This window comes from Balaenoptera ricei, chromosome 16, assembly GCF_028023285.1.
Source record: "Balaenoptera ricei isolate mBalRic1 chromosome 16, mBalRic1.hap2, whole genome shotgun sequence".
NCBI lineage: Eukaryota > Metazoa > Chordata > Mammalia > Artiodactyla > Balaenopteridae > Balaenoptera > Balaenoptera ricei.
In genome coordinates, this window is record NC_082654.1 from 16,146,702 (window position 1) to 16,172,091 (window position 25,390).

A 25,390-nucleotide genomic window follows, 5' to 3' on the forward strand; every position below is an offset into this window, starting at 1 on the left:
CAACAGTCTGTGAGAATGCCTGTTTCCTCACATTAGTCTTCTTCTTATCTTTACCAATTTGTTGAAGAAAAACACTCTTTTTCTAAATTGTGCTTCCCTGATTCCTGGTGGGGTTGAGCTAATTATTTGGGGGGTTATCTACCTTTCCTCTGGAAATTGCCTTTTGCCCATATTGCCATTTAGTTTTCATTGTAGATGCTCTTTATAAATTCTGGATAATAATCTTTTCTCTGAAATGCATGACAGATATTTTATCCCTGTCTGTAACTTTGTTTTATGTCTAGAGATTGTGTGTGCATGTGTGTATGTGTGCAGGCACATGTACACAGTCAATACTTATCTTTATTGTTTCTAGGCTTTGCCTTGCTTAGGAAAGCCTTCCCAAGTTTGTTAAAACAGTCTCCTTCATATTCTTCTAATATTTCTATGATTTTGTTTCAACTTTTAACTTTGTACCTCTCTAGAATTTGTTTTTGTGTAGGTTGTGAGTTAGGAATCTAGATTTAACTTTTTCTAAGTGAAAAACTCATTGTTCTCACCGTTAATTGAATAACCCATTTCTTTCAACTCATTTGAAACACCACCTTTATCATAATTTTCTTGTTGTATCTATGGCTGGGCACCTGGTTCCTCTCTTCTGTCCCACTGATTTATCTTCTATCCCTGCACCAATATTAGAACACTTTAATTATTTTAGCCTTAGAATAACTTTTTATTTGGGAAGGGAAAAACCCCTTTCACTGCCGCTCTCTTTTCCAAAACAGTTTTTATATTTTTGTGCAATTTTTCTTCCATGTGAACTTTTAAAATCAGCTTGTCAAGTTCTATAAAAGAAACTCCTGTGTGTATTTTGACTGAGAATATATTGCATTAATAGGTTCATTTTGGATAATTTGGCATCTTTACTATGTTTAGTTTTCCCATCCGCAAGTACCATATGTCTCTATTTAAGTCTTTCATGCCCATCAGTTAAGATCCTTATGTAGATCTTTCATCGAAGGGTTTATTTGTTGCTATATTACAAATAGGGACCTGTTTTCCCATCACCTGGACTTAATTTGTATTACTAGTGAATAGGAAAACTATTGGTTTTTATATATTAATTTTTTATCTAGCTGCTTAACTGAACTCTTTTATTAGTGACCTTTATACTGATTTCTTTTTCTTGATCTATCACATAGGTTAGGACTAAAACCATAAAGAAAAACGCTGGTGAAAGTATACATCTCTGCCTTGTTCTTATCTTTAATTAGAATGCTTCTAATATTGCACCACTAAATATGGTAGATACACTTTATCAGCTTGAAGAAATTTCTTTCTATTTCTAGCTTACTGAGGGCGTGTGCTTTTCACTGCAGACTACACCAGATTCCCATCAAGGGGCCTTAATTCTGTCCCCTACATTTTCCTTGAGAATTCAGAGATTGTCCAAATGCCTGGGACCTCCCAGCATTGATATCCCAGCTGACCCAACACAGTTTAGAACTGAGTAATATTTTCTCTTCCTCCTTTCACTCACATTGGACCCTGGATGGCCGAAGAGAAAGGGCTACTTTGTGTGAACATTTCCTATACTCCCCTCACATGCCCCCCCCCCCACCCATCCTACACACCCCACCACCACCCCCCTGCCGAAAAAATAAATAAATAATGCTGTGTGGATAAGAGCAAAATTCCACTTCTGGAATTTTCTGGCAGGCACCACTGAAAAGATTTCATTCCTGGCTTCTACTTGTAAATAACTTCCATTTTTTTCCCACTGGGTTATCTTGAGTAGCTGACCACCATCTCACACTCTAGTAGCTAATTGGTTTCATAGTTTCTACAGGAGGGTGTGAGAAAGGAATCACTACCTGACCTCTGATTTCCTGTTGAGATTTCACGCAGGCACAGGGTGAAGCCACTTCTAACTCTGGGCTCTCAGCAATGCCTTGTGCACAGTTAATGCAAAAGAAATGTTTTTATGGTCGATTGATGAAATGATTTAATTGCAGAGTACATATGATAATTTTGGGGTGGCGAGACTTTTTGCTAAGATGTAGACGAAAGGATTTTGCTTTGTCGGGCATGCATTTGGAGCATGACTCTAATGGGACTTGGCACCTGTCTACAGATTTGTCCCTGTGTCCAGTGACATTTTGCTTTGGGGAAGTCAACACCCACTGTGGTGGCATCTGTCATATTTAAGAATGTGAAATGCTCAGGAATAATGCAGAGCCACCTCAGTAACATGCCTTCTTCAGAAAACAATTAAAATGAGACTTTGGCAAAAGATTGTTATAAGCAGCAGAGAAGAGAGTTGGGGCTCCTCCTAAGATAAAAAGCAGCGGATGATGTTTTTACTATGGTTTTTCTCATGTTGATGTAAGCTGGGTAGATTATATTATTTTCAGACTGTTTAGCTAGGAAAGCAAGAACCTGCTAAATAGGATCCTTTCTTTTTATTGCTTTAGTACAAACCAACACTGGCCTCCAACATCAATTTGGATGTTAATGTTTTTGAGGTGGGCTTGTTTGGGAAATGGAGTGGGCTCATCTCAGGCACATGCTGTATAACTGGCAACCATCCAGGAGAGCCCAAGCTGAGAGACAACTGGATGCCAGAAACCCCAAGAGGCAAGGCAACCTCACATGGCAGGCACAAGTAGCTGGTCTTTGAGCCCCTCCCAGATCCAGTGGGATCAGCTTCAGCTTCTAGGGCTGTTGGTATAGGAAGTTCGGTCAATTGGACAATTATTTTTCCTGCCTTAGCTTCTTCTCTTTTCCTCCAGATTCCCACATCCAGAAAAGAGGCTGGGAGCAGTGACCAGTAATAGACTGAAATATTTCCTACCTCTTCTCTTGCAGGCAGGTGACAAACATTACCACCCTAGCTGTGCACGATGCAGCAGATGCAACCAGATGTTCACAGAAGGAGAGGAAATGTATCTTCAAGGTAAGGTGGACTCAAGAATCCAGTTAAGTTCTCCCCACCTGGGGAAAGAAAACCTTGCTATGTTTGGTTTTAGAGAAGGAGGCATTTCGTTAGCTGCAGGGCTACAATGTAGCCAAATGTTACCTCATCAGTTAGTATTAATCAGCCAAGCAATTGACATCCTGGCAGTGAGCCCCTGAGACCGTTAACAGAGCCGGTGTGTTGCTTCTGGATGAATGAATTGGACTTGATGTTTGCTGCTATGGAGGTTAGGCAAGAGTGAAAATCAGCTCCCCCTCCCCCCACCCCTCCTCCCACCCAGCCCCCAGGAATATGCTTGGGAAACAAAAGATCAAAAGAGGAAAAGCATTTCTAGAAATGTTACACATTGGATGGCTACTTTGTCTCTTCTCACTTCACTGTCCTGGGGGAAGAAGGATTTTGGGGGGCCTCCCAGGCTGCTCTTATCCAGGCTTTCAGGAAGAAGAAAATCTCATATTTGGTGGATTGCATCACAGATGTACTTCATCCCATCCCAAAGAGGACATAGCTGTCATAGTGTAAGAGAGAGGGACAGAGAGTGAGAGAACACACCCAAAGTCCCTGACAGAGAAATTGAGAAGTTTCTGGTGCCAAGGAAGGGCTCATTACCAGAGGGCCATTCAATTTTTTTTTTTTTAATGAAAATAATTTTGAGAAATTTTCCCAGTGTACAGCTATGATTAGCTTTTGTCTCCTCTAAACTTCTGAAGCTTCTCAGAGAGCTTTAGGGGAGGATTCTCCTCCAGTCAAACAGCACCATCGTGCAAGCATTTTACTATTTTTAGCGGGAAAAAGAGTCATTAAATAGACAAGGGCTTATCAGTAAAATTAGCAAGAACCACAAGAGCTGTTGCTTATTCAGTTTCGCTAATTACTGGGTCTCATCGGCCTTTACATGTCATTTCTTCATCTCTCTCTGCATGTAACACTATGTGTAGTTTTAATGAATGGTTTGCTTTGCTCTCAATTTTTGTTTTTATGCAACTAAGAAAAGTCTCTGGAAACGATTCTTGAGTATTAGAGCAAAGCTTTGGCTACTCTCCCCTTAAAAATGCTAGCTAGATGAGAAATTGACAACCCAAACATCCTTTTAGCTTTAGAAGGATCTCTCTGAAAAATTTTGATTAAAAATCTCACTGAATTTTCAAGGGCCCAATAAGGACAAGTGAGAGGCACCAAATCCGTGGTCTCACGTGTGCTTTATATGACGCATTTCCCCTGAGGACAGGCTGTGATTCCATGAAAGCAATAGGCAGGTGTCGGTTTATATTTTCAGCATGGAGCAGATTTATTCTTCAGTTGGTCTCCAGGTTCTGTTTTAGATCTGAGTGTGTCAATTACAGCACTCACAATCAAAGTCCCAAGAGTGCATGTCACCCCCGTGTCTGCTGAGAACCGAGACTCAGGGTTCTGTCTGGGTGCAGCTCTGCACGTTCACATGGTTCTGGAAGCTGAATAGAGAGGGTGGTTTCAGGCTGTGCATGAGTGCAGCACATTCATACTACAAATAAACAACTCTGTTAGTTTGGGCTACATTCAGAATTGGGGGATTGTTGTAAATCTCTCCTGGAGCTGGGCTTCTGTGTTCTTTGCCTGCCCTCTTGGCATATCCTTGAAGAATGAGCAGTTTCATCTTCCCCAGCATCCGATGTTCTCTCTGGCTCACATTCCCTATGTGTCTGACCTCTGGAGAACAGTGTGACACCATGTGCACACCCGGGATTCTGGGCCAGGACGCCCGCTCAGTAGAACCTCCACAGCGCACGCAGCTCCTGGACCCGGCCCTGATCCCCGGCCCTTGGCTCTCCATATTAAGACGATTTCCTGTGCTTCGTAGCCAGCTTCAGAGTAAATGCTAGTGCTGAATGGACTATGTGTCTGCCTGGTTTTGGTTTGTTTGATTTTTTTTTTTTTTTTTTTTGGCCCTGGGTTAAGCAAGATAGAAATTACTGCTAAATAGGGATTAAAGTATTATTCTGATATAAAATGTATTTTCCCTGTCATTAATTTAATAGTATTTTAGTTCAGTGGTGTAAAATAATTCGAGAGTTATTTTAATTTGATACTTCAAGTACACACAGATTGCTGCTTGAAGAGAGAAAGATTTCAACAATGAAATGTAGAAAGTCTAATATTCATACTGAGATTCTTATTAAGTTTATATCATTTACTTACTGCTTTCCACTTAGTAACTTTTTCAGATTTTTTTAACTTTTTATTTTATGTTGGAGTGTAGTTGATTAACAGTGTTGTGTTAGTTTCAGGTGTACAACAAAGTGATTCAGTTATACAGATATGTGTATCTATTCTTTTTCAAATTCTTTTCCCAATTAGGTTGTTACAGAGTATTGAGCAGAGTTCCCTGTGCTATACAGTAGGTCCTTGTTGGCTATCCATTTTAAATCCAGCAGTGTGGACATGTCAACCCCAAACTCCCAAACAATCCCTCCCCCACCTCCCTTCCCCCTGGTGACCATAAGTTCATTCTCTAAGTCTGTGAGTCTTCAACTTAGTAACTTTATTCGCTTAGGTCTTTTTAAGTCCCTCTTCAAGTTCTTCTGCCCATTCCCACATTTGAACATACCCTTATATGAGCATATAAGACTTACATATAGGCCTTAGCCATAAATTACATAGATTGTCTATCTAGGTGTAAAAAAATCACATAGGCAGACATTTGATTCTTATAAGAAAAAGAGCTTTTGATTGGATATAAGTGTTTTGCTTAGTTCTTTGGTACTGGTACCATCTAAGAAAGTGCTTTACACTCCTATAAAGTGAGGCATTAACCCAGGAACAGAAAACGACACTTAATTAGTGCCTTCATTAGTTTAAAAGTGAAGACTTTTTGCAGTTAATTCAAAGGTTAAAAGTTAAAGGAAAACTTGTGGATTTGTAATGTAACTTTCAACCTTTCTGCTAGTTAGATTGATTTCCTGTGTCTGTTGGATCAACAGAAAATTCAGTGAGTTTTGCTTCTGGTTATAGACGATCTGGTTTGACTTTATTGCCCTCATCTAAATTGCTTGGTTGTTTTGATGTTATATAAGCATGGCTTATGGCTTATATTTCTGAAATTAAATGCAGCTGTTGCTAAGCACACAGACATTACTTTTAAAGGATAATGATACAGTTTAAAAACAAAAACCACCACCCAGTCAAGAACTAAATGTCTCTTTCATCAAGACACTCCTGTGCCCAATTAGTGGTCTCTGTGGTCTAGGATTATGACTGTTATAGAACAGGTTCAGACCAGAGGTGGAAAACTCCCCTGGAGTTTGAACTGTCATGATTCACTTGGGCACAGGGCCACTCTCAGAAGTTCTGTCTAATAGGACTGTGGCTGCTTTCCATTTCCTTTATTCTTAGCCATGCATTGTCTTTCCAGGTTCTACCGTTTGGCATCCCGACTGTAAGCAATCCACCAAGACCGAGGAAAAACTGCGGGTAAGGAAGGCAATAGTGCCATGATGCCAGGTGTACTTGCTGGGCACTGTGTTTGTAGTCACTAATTTTGGGGACTGGAGTTTGGGTGAAAGTACTTTTTTATAACTTTTTTTTTTTCCTCTATAGCAGACTAAGTGGAAAGGCCATTTGGCCAAGAAAGGAGGTCCCCTCCTACCTTAAATCAATGGTGGTTTTTGTTCCAAATGCTTGTGTTGGACAAAATAAGCCTTGCCTCATAAGTCAGGTTCTTAGGAAAGCATTCAAGGGAAAAGTCAAACCTTACAGATGTGAACAAATGTTTCATCAAGTTCTAGGTCCAACATCTGGTGACCTCATCACCGGGCTCTTTTTGTACTTTGTCCATAATATCACTCCAACCCAAACTCTGAGGCCATTGCTCAGCTCTTTCTACGTTTGATTGGCCTCTCAAATCCAAATTCACCAAGTGGCCTCCATCTCCAAAAGCTGATGATTTGTCAGATAAAACCTTTGGGGAAAATCATGATGAGCCCAGACGTGTCAATGTAAACAGGTATCCTTGATTGTTTTTGTAACTTAAACCTTAGGTAGCATCAAAATGTTTTTGTAACTCCCTAGAACATGGACCACTCGGGCAAGAGGATAGATTCTCTTTATCTCTCACTTCTTTTATCTTTCTTTCCTTTTTTTTTTTTTTTTAACCTCTCACTTCTAAAGCCTTCCCTTGGTCTTACTCAATTCTCAGATCACCTCCAGGTGACAATATTTTATCTGTTTAAAAAGCAAAGAGCTGTACACAGTTGCAAGGCCATGATCATAATCTGTATCTTACTCAGATGCCCCCAGTTTTTCACTTGGGCTGTGAAGTATTCTTCAGAGCAATAATCACACTGGACCCCAGTCTACACTCCCTCAGTTTAGCTACCTTAGTGGTACCCTTGGAAAAACTGGAGGTTGACTAGGCCACCTGGTGCCTCAGGGAAAAGAATGGCCTGAAGTTGTTTTGAAAGCCAGACTCTAGAAGACTCTAGAATGTGGTATCATTTCTTCTTGATCTGCCGTTAGCAGACATTAGGAGCGATGTATGTAATCGCCAGCAGCTGCACAGCTGCTGCATCAATGTGGCCCGATCACTAATGCGTCACTTGGGAAGGGGTGGCTTGGCTTCAGAGAAATGATTATCAGTGAGACCCATTTTTTTTTGGCCTGCCACCCTGGGAATGACAGGTCTTATTTTCATTTTGCAGTATCTTTCCTTTATTCTCAGCGAAGCTCAGGTCTGCCCAGGAGCTTTATTTCCTTTGCTTTTTTTTCTGCTTCAGCTGGCATCTGTAAGATCAGATGGAGATATTTTGCCATTTGCATAACTTGTCCCTTGCCTGTGACCCTGAATAAAAGCAGTTGTCTTAGAATTCAGTTAATGTAATCAGACTTTAAGTGTAGGGGGAAAAAATCACTTTTTCTCAAAATAATTGAATAAAGACCAGACAAACTGGAGAGGAATTTGTCCACCAATATCAGGATGATTTGGTCCCTGTTTCAACAGAGAGTTTCAGCTTGAGCATGCGTACCTAACCCTCCCATCTATCAGTCAGTCAGGCGCACACTGGAACAGTCACCAGACTCTGGGATTTTTGAGGACCCATGGATGCTTTGAAAGCAGGTTATCATTATAAAATATTAGAACATTAAAGATAGTACTTACTGTCACTTTTATCATAAGAATGTAAAATTCACAGCATAGCTTGTGGATGTTGCCCAAAAACCACCCAAGTAGCTAGTGGTTGGCACTATCTTTACAGTGTTGCTTCAGTTTCTTGCATAATCGTTTTTACTTCATCCCTGATGAAGTGTTTTGGGAGATGAAGAGAGGAATACTAACGTGGCCAGACTGAATGGAATGTGTCTTTTCTGTATAAGGATTGCTTGCATTTGCAGATTGTGTTACTAAAATGATTTTTTTTTTTAAAAATCAACACTCTTGATCGCATCTTGACAGAACTCTATGGATAAGATTATGAAAACAACTAGTGAGATACTTCCACTCATTCTGGCCAAGAGGACCTGTTGTTTTTTTCTTCCTTTAGTGAAACTTCCCAGAGAATTCCAAAGCTTTTCTCCTAAAGCCAACATTTACCACTTGGGAGGTCAGCCCAGCCCTCAGCTCACTCACCCAGAAATAAGGAGAATGATGCACCTCCAAGGAAAGAGGTTCTGACGTGCCCCAGGTGGGGTACCGGCTGACGCTGGTGGGATTTAAAAGAGTCTAGATTTTTGAAGAAGGAGTAAATCTTGTGCTCTCTTAAGGGTGTGTCTCCAGATGACAGTCTTGAGCCAGGATTTCCAGGCCGTTTACTGGGTGTCACATCAGTGCAGTTACTATAGCAAAATGAAAATGTTTTAAGACTCTTTTGGCAACCCCACTGAGTAATCCACTTTCTTGGTACTTCAAGAATTTGTGGGGCTTTTGTAATAACAGATTCTTAAGAACATCTCTCAGTGGCTTCATTGGCTTCTCACTCTTCACATATCAGAACATTTAAGCCAGAATAAATGGAAAGGAACGATGGTGGGTTGGAACATAGGTAAACATACTGTAACTTGAAGACCAGTTAGGGAATTCCCTGGAGATCCAGTTGTTAGGACTCCGCACTTTCACTGCCAAGCGTGTAGGTTCAATCCCTAGTCGGAGAACTGGATCCTGCAAGCTGCACGGTGCAGCCAAAAAAAAAAAGAAAGAAAGAAAGAAAAAAGACCAGTTGCTATGCTTTTAAACATGGACCCCAAAAATACACACACACACACACAACTAAAGTGATGTCACTTGTCACTTATCAAATTAGTTTTCCTGAAGGTTTTTTTCTGTTTTTGATAGTGTTTCTGAATCGAGGCTATTTCATTGTTCATTCTTCCCTTTTTCATGTTTCATGGCAGCCACGAAACATCCGTCGTTCTCCATCTGATTTCTTTTATCCCAAAAGTCTGATTCGACGCACAAGATGGTCCCCATCTCTGCAGGTTGGCGCTGTGTCTGGGCTGAGGCTGGGAGCCACTGTCCTGGGCCCCAGGCTTCTGTCGCTTTTCCTCCCCTTGCTGCTTTCCCCACATAACTTCCGGGCTCCTGCAGAGGCAGATGCTTTTTCTCACCCCACGGAGTGCATCTCACATTCTGATTCTGGCTGTTTTCTTCTCTGGACAATGTTTTCATTTAGAGCAGTGGCTAAAGCATTGTCTTCAGTACAGCGAGCACATTGGAAGCTACCCTTTTGGTCCTATGCTCACACGTTTGTTCGTTGAACAAATATTTGCTAAGTACCCAGGTATAGTAAGGAAGAAAAGACAGGTAAATAATTATAAAATGATATAGAAACGTATCACAGGATATGGATCGTAAAGATCAAGGAAGTTCAGATGAGGGAAGGGGGTCAAGGGGCGCTTCCTAGGAGAAGAGGTCTTTGAGTTGCGTTATGGAGGCTGAATGGGATTTGAACATGTAGAGATGATGAGAAAGGGGTGGGCCTGGTGAAGAGAGCGTCAGGAGTATGGAGCTGGGGAAATGCAGTGCTTCGGGAGGGAGAGCTTTGGCTCCAGGAAGGAGTAGCGAAGTGGGAAAGGAAACAAATAAGACCAGGCACCAGCTCTGCAAGAGGCTGGGGGATTGACATACACTTTCATTGGCTCTCCCTAAGAATCCCCGTGAAGTAGCTATCCTGATACCCATCTTACAGATGGAGAGACTGAGACCCATCATCGTTAACTAACTTGCCCAGAGTTATCCCAGCGGTAAGTGGAAGAGCTGGGATTGGAACCCAGGTCTCTCTGAGCCTATAACTCATGTTCTTTCCACTGTCCTACCAAGGGAGAGTGAGAGAGAAACCTGGGAAGGCAAAAAGAGGACAACGTGAAATACTGGCGAAGTGTGATAGTGTATAAGGAAGAGATGGTGTTGAAGGGTAGCACCACCTGCCCAGGGCATCCTGCAGGAACGGGGAAGGTCCTTGGCCTGCTCTCCAGGTGAGCAGCAAGGCAGGGGAGTACGCTCCCTGCACACACTTGACCTTCTTTCGGGGTCTCTTAGAATCGGTTGAAACCTTGGCCTGTTAAATTACGAGTGACTTTCCGCAATCCTATCTTTGTCCAGACGAAACCCATTTGACAACTCAGGGTCGCAACACAGCTCTTTAGTCCAGGCTTTGTGCCTGTGCCTGTTTTCCGTGCCTGCCAGAACTGTACTACAGCCCAGGAGAGTTTTGGCTTGGATCTACTTTTATTAAAACTTCACGTTCTTTCTTTAAAGGATTTGAAAAGTAGTTAGAAGTACAGAGTTTCAGAGTAGAAAGAAACGTTTCAGATATCAACCTGCTAAGTTTCTTCATCTATAGAATGAAGTCAGCCCAAGGCTACGCAGGTCATAAACAGCAAGACTTAACTGCAGACTCCAGGGCTCGAGTGCATCGTGTTGGCCCGTGATGCTGGGTTACATCCCACATGTATATGTCATATAATCTTCATCTATCTTAAAGCTTTAGCTCCAGTGGCAGGGTTTCACGTACAGCAAACTTATAGGGTCATGAATCCAGAGGAAGAGCCAAAGATTGTCCCCACTGCAAGTGAGTGCTCAGAATTAGTACCTACTTGGCAAGAAGTTGCTTTTTCAACAGCTTTTGGGGTTTTCCCTGAAAGTATACTTTATAACTCAGATAGTGTTTTATGTTGGTAGCCTAAGGCTATCACCAAGTGATTCATTTTCATAACTTGAAGAAAAATACCACCAAATGTGATAATTTTTGGTCTTCTCCAGACCGTTAAGTTTAAGAGACATGGAGCATCTTGAGAAGTGGTGGGGAGAGAGAGAGAGGGTGGGGCGAGGGTCTGTCTTGAAAAAAACTTCTCTCTTCCTATCCTGTTGTTCAAAAGGGACATCTGATTCCCATTATCCAGCCTTAAATATCAATGAGGTCAACTGTAGCCCCATCACAGAAAGGTGTAAACAGCTTGGGACCTGGCAGAGAAAACAGGCTATTTGACAAGGTCTTGCTTCACCCATTGGCCATTGAGGAACAGCTCAGGAGAACATTCGAGAAGCCTGAAAACGCCAAAGCAATTCTCAAGCCACCCAGATATTTTGATCTTTTAAATACTGTGGCCTACACAGCAGCTCATTTCACCAGATAATATCAAGCAGCTTTAGTTGTTAGGTAAACTGTACACCTTGCAGGGACATTCAGCACTCCATGCCCCTGAAATAAGCCTTGTTTTATTGTGGAGGAAACTCATTTTATTATTTATATTCTGAAATCTCCCCTTCTTTCCTCTTGCTGAATTATAAGTAAAGAAAATGGTGAAAGCAGAATTACCTAAGAAAAACATATTCTGGTTTTGCTTACTTGGAAGAGTTTTATAGGAATAGCAAATTTTGTCTATAGGTAAAAGTTGGCACTGAGCATTTATAATTCCTGTTGTAATGCATTATAAACAAAGCACACGGTATTCCCAGGACCAAGTTAGTAATATTCTGGAGTGGATCACTTGCTTACATTCTAAAAAGGGGCTTCTGTGTTGTGCCTTTGGAGGCTGAAGTATGAATGGCTGCCATCCAAAATGGGCATGAGTTTTTTTCTTCTGAAACTAACATTCACTATATTATAAAGTATGCACTTGCAAACCCATAATATACCCAACAAATACCATGTGTATATTTCTACAAAGGAGCTAATTAGAGGCTTTAAGTATGTCTAGAACAAGGAAATAATGCTGTTGGTTATTGTTTTATTAACGTTGCTACCATACATACCACTTTGTTCCCAGCTTTCACTCTGTTTGAAAATTTTATTCTTTTTGGTGTGTCTTTACAATTCATCAGAATGTATGGGTGTTAAGATTTATCCTGCAAAGACAGTGGGGACTCTTGGCCATAGTAAAGGCTGATGGCCATTGTGCACCTGGCTCTAGAGAAGGGGATGTGTGCCCGTGAGTCCCTCCTGCTTCCTCACAAACACAAATTTCTTTTTCCAAAAGGAGTTCCTGGGAATTCCCTGGCGGTCCAGTGGTTAGGACTCTGTGCTTTTACTACCTAGGGTGTGGGTTCAGTCCCTGGTCGGGGAACTAAGATCCCACAAGCCATGCAGCACAGCCAAAAATAAAACAAAAAACAAACAAAAACAAAAAAAGAACCAAAAGGAGTTCCTTTTTTGACTTAACAGTGAACGTTCAGTATATGCAGATTTTTAAAAGTATTCCTTCTTCTGCAGCTGTTATCACCACCTTGTCTGGTGAACTTCAGCAAAAACCCAAGGCAGGTACTGTCAGCCTTAGCAGCACTTCGTATAAGGTGTCAATCACCTTATATCGGTAGTTGTCCCGTAGGTGTTCGTATGATCTCTCCGCTCTGGGTGCCAGTTGCCTGTAGTTCTCTCCCTTAGAGCATGGCTTTGGATGAATGCAGATTAGATGAACGTAGTTGTTGCACCCCTGCTCCTGCTGAATGGGGGGAGGGCAGGGGCAGCAGAGGGCTCTCCAGCTCTCCCCTTCTAAGAAGGGACCAAGTGTGCATGGTGGCCCGCGATTGGAAATAATCGGAAAATGTCACTTCTCTGGTTAATCTCCCGGCAAAGCTCTGGTAAGTGTTTTTCAATGGTGAACATTTAAAGAAAGTTGAGAGCTGGGGTGGAAACATAAAAAGATCTGTTCAGTGTAATTTTCATTCTGTGACTATGCCTTCTGCAGGGTAGAACAGGTGGACAAAGTCAAGGCGTAAGGGAAAATATCAAGTGAAAGGTAGAGGGTTTTTTAAAACGTTTCATACAGAAAACAAAAAGACTTGCATTTTCAAGCACCTGCTATTAGTGATCAAATGCCATTTTTTTCTCTTTACTGTTGAAATGAACTACTAGTCAGGTGAGACCTCTCTTTGTTGATTTATTTTTTTCCTTTGAGGAAAATAAAAAGCCTTTTTGAAATCAAAAGTAAGTAGGTGAAGGTGTGCTGGAGAAATAAATGTAGATTTAGACCCCTTCCTCATGAGAGATTGAGGGAGGACAGCCACATACAACTACAAGGTTCTTTCTGAGGGATCCTTGCCTCTTGTTACCAAAATAAGGATTAAATGATTTGCCTAATCTTGTTGGCAAAATACTTTGAAAGATCACAGCCAGTCTATAATCCTTCCTATATCTACCTTGCTCTTTCCACCCTTCCCTCTACCTTTTTATTTTCCTCCAAAGATGGCATCAAAAGAAAGAACTGAATTTTTCCAACTGTGCTTTCAAGTTGTTTTTTTCTGTAAGGCATGAAGGAAAAAGTGATTAAAGGAGAGTAAGTAAATTGCATCTGCTTTAACAGCTTAACCACAGATCCTTGTTGCTTTTTCTCTGTAGAACAGAAGTGGGCATACCTTTGGGGATACAAATTTGAAATTATCTTCATTTATAATATTGGCAAGAGGGTATCCATCATAGCTCTCATAGACAATTCCAGAAACAAAGGCTGTTGGCCCATTTGGGTTCTTGATTTAGTTTGATGAATCACTGTTGTTAACTTGGATATCTGAATAGGTTAAAATAGTAACTTAGGTTAAATAATTGCACATAAGGATCATGTGGAAATGTGGGTCATCTGTAACTTTGTTACAGTTCAAAGAGGTGACACTAGAATCAAGTTAATGATAAAGAAGAAACTGTCAGTGGGATTTGAAAGAGGGAAAACATGTCAGTAAGTTGTTGCTTTTGAGGTTAAGATGAGTTTTAATTTGACTGTGTGGATATGAGCAGCTGTGTTGGAAGACAGCTCTGTGCCTTTTGAAGATGAAGGCCATCAGAGACCTTCAGCAAGTTATGTATTAATTAGAGGGAAAATACAGCTAGAAGAAGAAAAGGGGTACATTATTAATAAACAAGATGGTCATTTAAAACTCAGCATGTTTCTTTTCTTTCTTATTCTAAAAGACTTCTCTCAAATTACGTTGGCATTTAGGTCTTAACATTTGGATTTCTTTTGTCATATGATGTAATATTAGGATTTGGCTTTTTTTAATTAACACTTTAAAACACATACAAAAATAAAATTCAACACTCTTCCAAGTCTAGATGTTTAGAATTGAAAGGTAAAATTCTAAATATTTAAGATTCAAACTCCAAAATTAATAGTCCAGTTTTTAGAAGTAATTTTATGATCTTCATAAGGGAGAGAGCTCTAACCTCTGCTGGTTGAACAAATACACTTTGGGAGCCATTAGGGAGTGTGGCAAAAAGCGGGCATCCCTGTGTACCATTTAAGCCTGGAGCACAGTTCAAGGGGCAGCGAACCAGGAACTATACTGGCAGGTCAGACAGGCCTGTGCAACTCTTTGCCATCTGTCATGGAAGGGCATTAGTAACTAGAGGCAAGACGTAAGCAGGAAGTCACCATCTTGGAAGGATATAGATTCACTCCATGGAGTTCTCAAGAAGGGGAAGGACGTTTGTCAGCTCCAGGTGGGGCTGCTGCCCCCATGTGCTGAGATAGTTAACATTACGTGCGTTCCAAGGTATGGGAAGGCCTCCAAGGGTGGCAGCTGCAGAGAACTCTAGGGAAGTCTGGTCTGTGGAGCTCACATCTGAAAGGACTAGCCTATCACGAGGAACAAAACAGAGGCAGTGCTTCCCTTCACTATTTGAGATGAACTGGCTCAGAACTCCAGTCTAATGTCAGGTGTCTGGAAAATGCTGGGTCTTTGCCATGTGCTGGGCAAGGTGCTTGAAGCTTTGTATGTCTTGTCTCATTTATCCCTAGGAACTAGGGGTTGTAAGTACCCTCTCCTCCATTCTATAAGTAGAGAAGTTGAAGCTCAAGGAAGTTAAAAGTAAAACAAAAAAAAATGAGAGAAAGGAAAGAGACTCTCATGTAATGTCACACAACTAGGAGAGCCAGTGTGCGAGCCAAGGTATTTGACTCCGAAACCAGCCATTTAACCCCACTAGATTATACTCTAGAGAAGTGTGTTTTATCCCATTATTTCATTTTAAACAGGAAAATAAAGACCATTGTAAGAAAATAGGCAAGCAAGAATAACCCACAAACAAGATGCCTACGGAAGTAAAGTTTACAGTAAGGTTTAGGAGGTCAGAAGGAAGCAAAAGCAAACAGTGGCAAATGCAGTGAAAGAAAGAGCAGATTCTGAACCTCCAAGAGGTACTGTAAGCGTTTCTCCAATACTCTAAGTAGTCTGAAGATGCACGGGGCTGAGTGAGCTCTCTAACAAGAGCCGGGGCGGCAGTGGATTTGGTGAACATTGGCTTGACTTCGCAAACTGACTATGAAAATACTGACTATGAAACTCTAAAATCTTTATTTTGGAATCACAGACTCCAGGAGAGTTGTATGCGAATTGGAGGTGATTCTGATCTGAACACCTTTGAAGAATCAAATGGGACTTCACAAGAATTCAGATTGTCAGATAACTTAAAACCTTTAGCCCTACAGTATTAACAGGGTAAATGAGTAAGATAAATGCTTCAGACAAAGCCTGTGCCACTCACAGAATACTCTATCCAGTGAAGAAGGAAAGGAGAGAGACTGAGCTGGGAAAGGTTGGTTCAGCCAAGAGGCCTTTTCCTTCCACGAAGTTCTCCATCCCTGGAAGGGCACCCAGGGCCCCTTTCTGACCTGTGCTCACGTTCTTCCCCAGCTACGTTCCTATCGGCTTGCACAGTACACCAGAGAACAAAACACTTCAGAGCCATCCCCAGGTGCATCATTACAGGAAAGACAGAAAGGATCCCTGGCTCACATTTGACAAAAATTAGGATGAGTAACATGGAAGAGGCCCCAAAGCTCCGTATGCACTTTAGCTATTCACACAGTGTCCTCACTGCTTTTAATGAAAACAGACCTTGTTGTTGTCATAGCAACGCCAGCAACCGAAGATGTTAGACTGTCCTAGGGTGCACCCTCTCCCACCCCACCCTAACACTGAGCTGTTACAGGCTTCTTAGAAGCTTATAAGTGGCAGCAAAAACATTTTCAGTTAGCAGGCACTCTTTTGTGCTAGTTCATCTCAATATTTTTCTTTTACTTTCACCTCATTTATCCCAAAGCTATGTTGATGAGAAATAAATGGCCACACACGCCTTACAACATGGGCAGCAAATTTAGCGCAGGGATTAAGAGCTTGGGCTCTGCCTCTAAGGTGTCTGGTTTCAAATCCTGACACTTGCCTACTTGTGTGTGACTTTTCCCTCATCTATAAAATAATGATATTAGCGGTACCTACTTCCTGGGGTTATTGAGAAGATTAAATGAGAGCATGCCTGGGGAGTGCTTAGCACAGGGCCTGCTACATAGTAAGTGGGCAGTAAATGTTTGCTGCTATTAATATTCTTATGTTGTTACATAAGAGGTTTCATTTTTATATTGAGTTTGGCAAATGTTAGATCCTGGCCACTTGAAGCTGAAGGACTACCTGTAGTTAATGATTATCCCACAGAGATGGTTATTGGCTCAGCTTTCTGAAGGGGTGGCATCTCTTTTTAAAGGAGGGCTGCACTTTGGTGGTGTCACTTCTATAATTTGATTGGGAAATGGGTCCAGGAGTTGGACTTTTTGAGTAGTGTTACTATGTGAATCCTTTCTTTTTCATTATACTCAGATTTGGGGATTTTCTCATATTGAGATATGCCTGTGATGGGAAAATTGTCACTTGAGGAGGAAAGTGCTTGTATGAGGCAGGTCTGGGGGGGCAGGGACGGAAGTGTCGAGCCCGGCACACCTCCACTGTACCCCGTGTGCTTTCTTCTACCCCCTCCACCCTCCTGTCTCAGAGATACCAGGGACACTGGCGAGAGCAACTGACCCCAGCCTTCTAGTGAATTCTTACTGTCAGGGCGAGTATAATCACTGCCTGCTTCTGGTTGGCCAGGCGGGTTTGCTTTCCTTGTTTCAGATGTGAGTTCCATAGTGATGCAACATCCTTGTTTTTAGGAGGGTTTTTTTTGACTCAGTTAGACTCATATTTGAGGTACCAAAATATCAGCAGAAACAGTACCAAAGAGGAAAAGTCCTGTTATTCCTAACATAGCTCTATAAATTATCCTCTCCAAGAAATAGCTGCGCGGAGGGGAGCAGATCTTCCAAGACCAGGCCTTTGGGTTTCTTTGCAGAGCTTTCCAGAACATACCAAGCAGAGGTGGGGGGCAGTTAATTCCAGATCATGCCTTTTCTTCCTGCTCCCATCTCACTCTCAGGGTTCTCCAGCCTCTATTACAAAGTCTACTTTCTTATACCTTCCCCAGCAGCCGACCACTAACCTTACCTCAGTGACCTTCCACATGGTAAGGCTCAAAACATGCAACTGACATGAGTCAAGTATCCACAAACTGAGTATTTGTTTACAAATAATAAATTCTAGCTCATTCCCGCAACAAATATTTATGCCTTCTCTGTACCTGTGTAAAACATCGGGCGCATACAGTGGTGAGAAGATAAACCCTCTGAGGGCAGAGGTCATAACTAAAGGTAGTGAGGGAGATTAACATGATGATGAAACCAACAAATACAGAATTATACATTTTATTCATGAAGCAAAAAAACAAGAATGGTACTGTGAGAGAAAATAGCAAGGTCACCAACTCTGGAGTGAAAGATCAGGGAGGGCTTCTTTGAGGAGGTGATATTTAAGCCAAGACTGAAGGAGGGGAAAAAAATCAAGTAAAATTGGGTATCAGAGCATTTGGGGCAGAGGAAGCAGCAAGGAAAAGGACCCTGAGGCAGTGACATGTACCATGTTCTGTGAGTGACAGTGGGTAGTGAGTGATGGGGGGAAGGAAGGCAGGGACAAAATCCCGAGGCCCTGGGAACTGTGATTTCATTCTATGTGGACCCTGAAGCCAAAAGCAGGATAGTGACAATCCAAATTGTATTCTTCAAAGATCTCTCTGGCCACTGGGTGTCAAGTGGATTTGAAGAGGGAGAGAATGAAGGCAGGAAACCCACAGGAGAGGCCATTGCAGGAGTGCAGACCAGCAGAGGTGGTGACTGGGGCCAGGATTGTGGCCATGGAGATGGAATGTGCTAGAATGTGTCCCCTTGTAGGAGACAAGGAGAAAAAGAAAAGCCCCGAAATGCATTTTCAAGGCTGATTGTACAACTAGTTCTCATTTACCTTTCTTTCTAGGTTCTATTTTCCAATATTCAGAAGAGTTACACCTCTTTCTCTTTTTAACCAGCTTAGTCTTTAGGAAAGTGTAGGAACTTAGGCCAGTCTTGATTCTGAAGCCATGGTCTGAAATCTTACAAGTCACTCTTTATTTTACAGCCTACCAGGACTTCTTCCGAAAGCATTTATTCTAGACCAGGCTCCAGTATCCCTGGGTCCCCAGGTCATACTATCTATGTAAGTATCTACTTCTGGAAGAGACACTTCCGGACCAGGGGCGGTAGCAGCTGGTAAGCATGGACCGGATAATCCAAAAGTGAAGAATTCAAAATGATTTTTATTTCTGTTATGAGATCCAGTTTTCATTCTTGTAGATCAGCCATCTCAATCCCATTTTCCTCCACGTGATCAAGGGTTTATGTGAATGTGACCATTGGTATAGAGTGAACGAGTAGATGACCTGTAAAGTGCGGTGATACGATGCAGGACTTAAAAAATTGTTGTACCTAACTTGCATATAGATATTTGGGGATTAATTATAATTAATTTTATAATGCTGATACTGAGTGTCTTTAAATTCTGCCACAGAGGTCTTTAAATATTTAGTTTATTAAATATGCAGTTCTTGTTTTTAGCCATCTGGGAGGATTTTTTTGGCTATCTGTTTGAGCTTTTCCTTCTCTGTAATAAATTTAGGAAATTATCCTGAAGGTTTGCAGGCTTCTCTACTTGATGAATAGACTTCTTCCTAAGCTTTTGGTGACTTTTTTGAAAATGTGATTAATATTGGTATAAATGGGCAACTTTATTTTTTTAATTTATTTTATTAAAGTATAGTTGATTTACAGTGTTGTGTTCATTTCTACTGTACAGTAAAGTAATTCAGTTATACATATATATACATTATTTTTCATATTCTTTGCCATTATGGTTTATCACAGGATATTGAATATAGTTTCCTGTGCTGTACAGTAGGACCTTGTTGTTTATTCATTCTATATATAACTGTTTGTATCTGCTGATCCCAACCTCCCAATTCTTCCCGCCCCCAACTGCCCTCCCCCTAGGCAACCACAGGTCTGTTCTCTATGTCTGCAAGTATTAAACAGGCAACTTTATAAAGAATATGACCGTGCTAAGCAAAGTGTTTTGGGTTTTGTTTGCTTTTAAGGTTTTCACTTTTTAAACAAGACATGAGATGAGCTAACCATAGTTCCCCGAAGATGAGACGGCAGAGTGATTTTTTTCTTTCTCTTTAACTTTGGCAGGCAAAAGTGGACAATGAAATCCTGGATTACAAGGATTTAGCAGCCATTCCCAAGGTCAAGGCAATTTATGACATTGAACGTCCAGATCTTATTACCTATGAGCCTTTCTACTCTTCGGGCTATGATGACAAACAGGAGAGGCAGAGCCTGGGAGAGGTAATAAATTCCCAGAAGTTGTGAGTGGTACAACTTGTTTCTCTTTGGCACATGTATAAAAACTACTGACTGGAATCAAAATAAATCAGAGGGTCCTTTTGGTTGCCCACTGTTTGCAGGCTTCTGTACCAGGTGATCTGAGGTAGTCAAAAACCTATCACACCATCCCTGCCCTTGGAGAGGTACGGGGAGGTAAGGGAGCAGACCAACCACAGAAAACGACAGTGCAGGATGAGTAAGCATCAGTACCAGGTTGTAGGATAGCAGAGCCGGCATGCTGGGAAGGAAGCCGACGTTGTCCTGTCCGGGGAGACTCTGTGAGCTGGGCAGAGGGAGTAAGGGAGGGAAGAGTCCTCGGTGGGTGGGGGGATGGGGTCTTGGTTTTGGGGCAAGCTGAAGTACATCCATGGGGATCATGAGGAGAGAGATCACAACCCCTAAATTCTGACAGCTGCAGTTTTCAGCATCATAAGATAGAATGTGCAAGAAAAGAAAAAGCAGAGAGAATTGGGCCACGGTATAGGACCGTGGTATGAGCTGGGCTTCTGGAATCAAGTTACTTGGGCTCAACCCAGGAACTCCACATGCTGGTTGTGTGACTTTGACCATGAGACAACCATTCTGATCCTAGTTTTCTTGTCTGTAAAACAGATAATGACAGAATCTACCTCATGGGGTGTTAGTGAGGATTAAATAAGCTATCTATTAAAGATTAATTATCTATATATCTAGATAATTTATCGTCTGTTAAAGCTAATCTACATTAACTAATTTTTAAAGCAATTAGCAGAGAGCCAGACTGGTGGTAAATGTTCAGAAAATGGCAGTTACTACTGTTGTTTTTACCTGTCTTCTTGGGGCTTATTAATACTCTCCTAACATTAATGGTCCACAGGCTGGAGCTCAGCCTCAGCCCTTGGTGACCCTCCCCTCTCTGTCCCCTAGGTCTCATGGGCTCTGGTCTGTTTCCCCTGGCCTATTCAACTCACTCTAAACTTTTCCTCTTTTGTTTTGTAAATTGGAATCATCTATAAACTGATTTGAGTCCACTCAGAGAGGTGTTTCCCAAGTAGTGGACCAAAATCAGTCCTTCAACCAAGGCTAAAACCGATAATCTGTAACATCACAGTGCTTAAAGATCTTAGATGAAGAAAGTTCGTGAAAACGTGGCAATTCTGTTTAATTTATTCTCAATAATGTATGTATAATATTTATTGTTTTATAGTCATGTCTGTATTTACACACACACACACACACACACACACACACACACACACACAGTATCTGTATTGAAATGGTCCTTTGGGCAGGAAGTGGTGTCTGTTTTCATGTAGTGCCACCTAGTGGTCATGTCCCTGTAACTGCATCTGCAGCCTCTCTCAAGAGCAGGTTGATTGGTCTGGGTGGTTCAGTTGCCTTTGGGTGGCAGAGCTTCAGAGAGGATAAGGGGCAAAGGAAGGTTCCTGAGCAGAGTGCCTAGGGGCTCGTCCTTGAGCAAGTGGATGAGAATTTCCTAGTGTTCAAGTCACACAAGCAAGGGGAGGTGAGCTGCTTTACGGTGTTCTGGGCCCAAAAGTTTGAGCTTTGAAGTGAAAGTTTCTGGGTTTGGAACCAGGCTGATTTTTCCTCTCCATATAACTTTGGGAAAATTACATATTTCAGTCTCCTTATCTGTAAACTCAAGATAATGGTAATACCTCCCTTAGAGGTTTTCTGTAAGGATTAAGTGAAATATTTAGATTACAACAATACCTGGCACGTAATAAGTACTCAGCAAAAATGCTGGCTGCCATCATAATCAGCACTGTTACCATCATAGCCTAGAACGAGGCCTGTGGGTTTCTCTGAGCATAAAGTCTGGATGCAAGGAGGCCCTCTGATCAGACATATTCATGAACTCTTCCCCAACGCATGGATCTTGCAACTTAGACAAGTTTGCAAGCTATTTAGTTATTTATTCCTTTAATTATTAACACTTCTTCCAGAGACTCCATCTACTGCCATTTTAGAAACCTGGAGGAGTAAGCTTGAAGTTCTGTGCAGCCATCTGTGCCTCCAGAAAGCCGATCAAACCAGACCATGGGGCTCAAGGAAGTCTAGAGTGCAAGACAGCCAGCAGCTTCTTGTAAATTTGGAAAAAAAGGGCAAATTCTGAAACTGAGAAATCCACCATGGGCCCTGTTCTTCAGAATGCTTTGTTTGCATTTCATTTCTATTTGAAAGCTTTTTGCATTTTAATCATAAACATTTCGATCATTCATTTAGGAAATATTTATTGAGCACCTAATATGTGCCAAGAGCTGCTCCAGTCGCGGGGAATACTTGGTTGTAAATGAATGGAGTCCTTGCCCTCATGGAGCTTGCAGTGTAATGTGGGAGACATAATAGACAGATACATAACATAATTTTAGAGGGTGATGGAGCTGTGAGGGAAAATGAAGCTGAGTAAGGAGAAAGCATGCCGGGGCCAGGTTGCTACTTTAGGCAGGAGGATCACGGAAGGTTCTGTGTGGTAGTGCATTTGAGTAGAGACCTCACTGAGGATGGGGAGTGAGCCCTGCAGGTGTCTGAGTGGAAAACAATGCTGGCAGAGGGCACAGCAAGTGCAAAGGCCCTGAGGTGAGAGAGGGATTGGTCTACTGACTGCCCCTAGGAAGCCTGTGTGCCTGGAAAGATGAAAGCCAGAAGGTGAATGATGTTGAGGTTGGCAAGGCCACTGGGGAGGATGCCACGGACCTGGTCATCATAACATCTCAGGTGATTACTATGGTTATAATTTAGTCAACAACTGTGTTTACCAAATTCTGTTTCAGTAGACACTGTAACTCACAGTAGTAAACAGCATAGTTTGAGCATATAGGGGAAATAGTTCCAATTTCTCTAACTTAATCACCTAAAGCATCGCAACATATTTCCAAAACCCATGCGTCTTAAGCAGAGACAGGTGCCCTAGTCTCGTAGGAGCTTTGTCCTTGTGTACCTGTCTGAGCCCCACTCTCAACTTACTGAATCAGAAGACAGGGGATGGGCAAGGGTGCTGGCATGTGTATCTTGAATAATGTTTCCAGGTGATTCTGATAAGCAACTGTAATTAAAACTGAAAATGAGCTAATAAACGTTGTGACTTTAATTCTCTTTTATTCTTCTAGTCTCCAAGGACTTTGTCTCCTACTCCATCCGCAGAAGTAAGTGCCATTTTTGAAAATTATAATGGGTGGAATTGGGGAGTTACTTGGACCATTCCTAGACTCAAATTTTTGCAAAAGGACATTAAACAAAAGAAAAGAAAACCCGTGTACAAGATTATGATGAATGTAAGATACCTTACGTGTAAGATATGACTATAAGACCCAGAAGTAAATTTCTTTCTAAATGGAGACTAGGGAATAAAATCAGCCTTACCCTGCACCTCTGAGTGGTAGGAAAGAGAGTGGAGAATTGAGCCACTTGTCCCGATGTTGGGCTCTCTCCTCTCATCTATAACTGATTGATCTGAATCCTAGCCTACTGATTATCTGAAATGGCCAGCAGTGGTCATGGTGTTTCTATCAGCAGAGCCATCTTCATGGGAGGCCACTTCTCTTAGTCTAAAATCAGTCGTCTTGTCCCCCCCTCTCAGGGTAAATCGACCTTATAGTGGCTTTTATCAAGTCCACCAGGCTGGCTGTTCCCTCGGGAATAACCTCCTGAGTATCTGGATCACATAGAGCTGTCAGTGATGGTTCCATAGTGAGCCGTGGGTCCCCTGTCAGCCCAAACATGCTCTTCCCCTCTGCAGCCTCCAGCACCAAAGACAGAGCCCCCAAATTAGTTACTCTCCCAACCCATTTTATTAAAGGTTCTTCAGGAAGCTCATGATACTGTTCTATAAAATGAAACAGCCCCTTCACACTATACCCCTGATCCCAGGAGTGTCTTGGTTTTGCTGTCACCCACAGTGACAGAGGTGCTTGGTGACCAGAGGTCTTAGAAGCACTTTCTGTTGTCCCAGCATAATTTTTCCCTTGGAGGGTGGCCTAAGCTCAGACCAACTCAAATCTGAGCATGGTCCGGGTCTAACCCAGCACTTTCATTTAAGCTATTACAGGTAATAATAATCAAGGGATTGTTTGTTCAGCGTGCTTCTTCTTATTTTGTATTTCCTTATGTATCCAATGAGCAAACTCCTCAGGGGTTAGGTCTACCCCCTTCTAAAAATAATTAAAATAATAATAATAATAATAATAAAATCAGTAGTCTTGTCTTAAAGCTAAGTAACTGTCTGGATAGTCTATATGAAACTGGACTGATCTCAGGTAATCACAATAATTTGAGATGGTAAAATCTCTGTAGTATTGTTGTGGTTTATGATTGAGTGCTATGAATAACTAATTTCTATGAATATTCTGATTGTTTTCAACTGAAGTTATGAAGAATTAATTTCTATTATTGACCACTTGTCAAAAATAGAAATAATAATAATAGGTTGAGGCACATTATTGGGGGAATTGTGTTTTGTTGTTGTTTTAATTTATTGTTACAGCCAACTAGGATCAAATCAAAGTTTTTTTGCCTCTTGCTCTCAAATTGCACACATCCATAGTTTTTGAGGTTTTAATTTAGTCCTTTTTCATGCATTCTTTCAAACTTTTATTTTTATTGTGCTAGTAGAAACTACATAGGGCAACAAATTCCTAAAATGTAAAACGTTCCTTGTACTCTTCTAATTCTTTTAAAGTTTTATGTTATGTTTGTGTGTGTATGATTTTTTTTTTATACTTTATACCTACAATATTCTTTTCTAGATTTGGACATGGTGACAGACTAGTGGTGCTATTGTATTCCATTAAATTGATATGCTTAATTATTCCCCAGTTTTGTTGAGCACGTAATACAAAGTTTTGTCTTTATAAATGGTGGCATTATAAATATCTGAGGAAATTTTTCCACTTAAAGATCGTTTAAAAAAATTTTTTTTCCTTTTTGGAATTTGCTTCCTAAAGTAGAAGTAGAATTACTGGATTTGAGGCCACCACAAGCTTGTCCTCCAGGAAAATCAACGTAAAACATCACCAGATCAACAGCACGGATGGTGTGGGTTGGTGGTTGGATCCAGGGATGAGATGAGGGTCAGGAGGCTGGTTCTGAAGCAGGCTCCACCTGCACACACCTGCACACGGGTCTCTTACCTGCGTGGAACCTTCTGAAACATTCTGCATTTGTGAAGAAGGGACAGGTGATACCATGTGTGCTACCTTCTTTATGATGCGGATCTGATGATACAACCTATGCGAACAGACTTTGTAAAACTGGAAAGCACAATATAAGTGTGGTCATTGGAATTATTCCCTCTTTTCCCAGAGCTCTATCAACACTGGAGTTTATCCTTTTTACATCTTAAAATCTTGGTAAAGGCAAGCACTACAGGTTTTGAACAAAAAGCACTAACCATGGAATGCTTGTTTGCATACCTAT

The 25,390-nt window shown here is 41.5% G+C and overlaps 1 protein-coding gene across 15 annotated transcripts in view; it reads left to right on the forward strand.

Annotated features, from left to right (window-relative positions):
- The window catches only part of ABLIM1 (actin binding LIM protein 1), a 343,354-nt gene that overhangs the window by 286,894 nt on the left and 31,070 nt on the right, over positions 1-25,390 (forward strand). For 12 of the 15 annotated variants that reach the window (XM_059899450.1, XM_059899459.1, XM_059899452.1 and 9 more), the window contains 6 exons: positions 2,848-2,935; positions 6,345-6,403; positions 9,317-9,400; positions 18,672-18,749; positions 19,781-19,936; positions 23,086-23,121. In XM_059899450.1, the coding sequence (XP_059755433.1) occupies positions 2,848-2,935; positions 6,345-6,403; positions 9,317-9,400; positions 18,672-18,749; positions 19,781-19,936; positions 23,086-23,121 (501 nt within the window). The remainder of the gene's footprint in view (positions 1-2,847; positions 2,936-6,344; positions 6,404-9,316; positions 9,401-18,671; positions 18,750-19,780; positions 19,937-23,085; positions 23,122-25,390) is intronic. The other 3 variants (XM_059899453.1, XM_059899461.1, XM_059899464.1) reach the window with 1 other exon arrangement.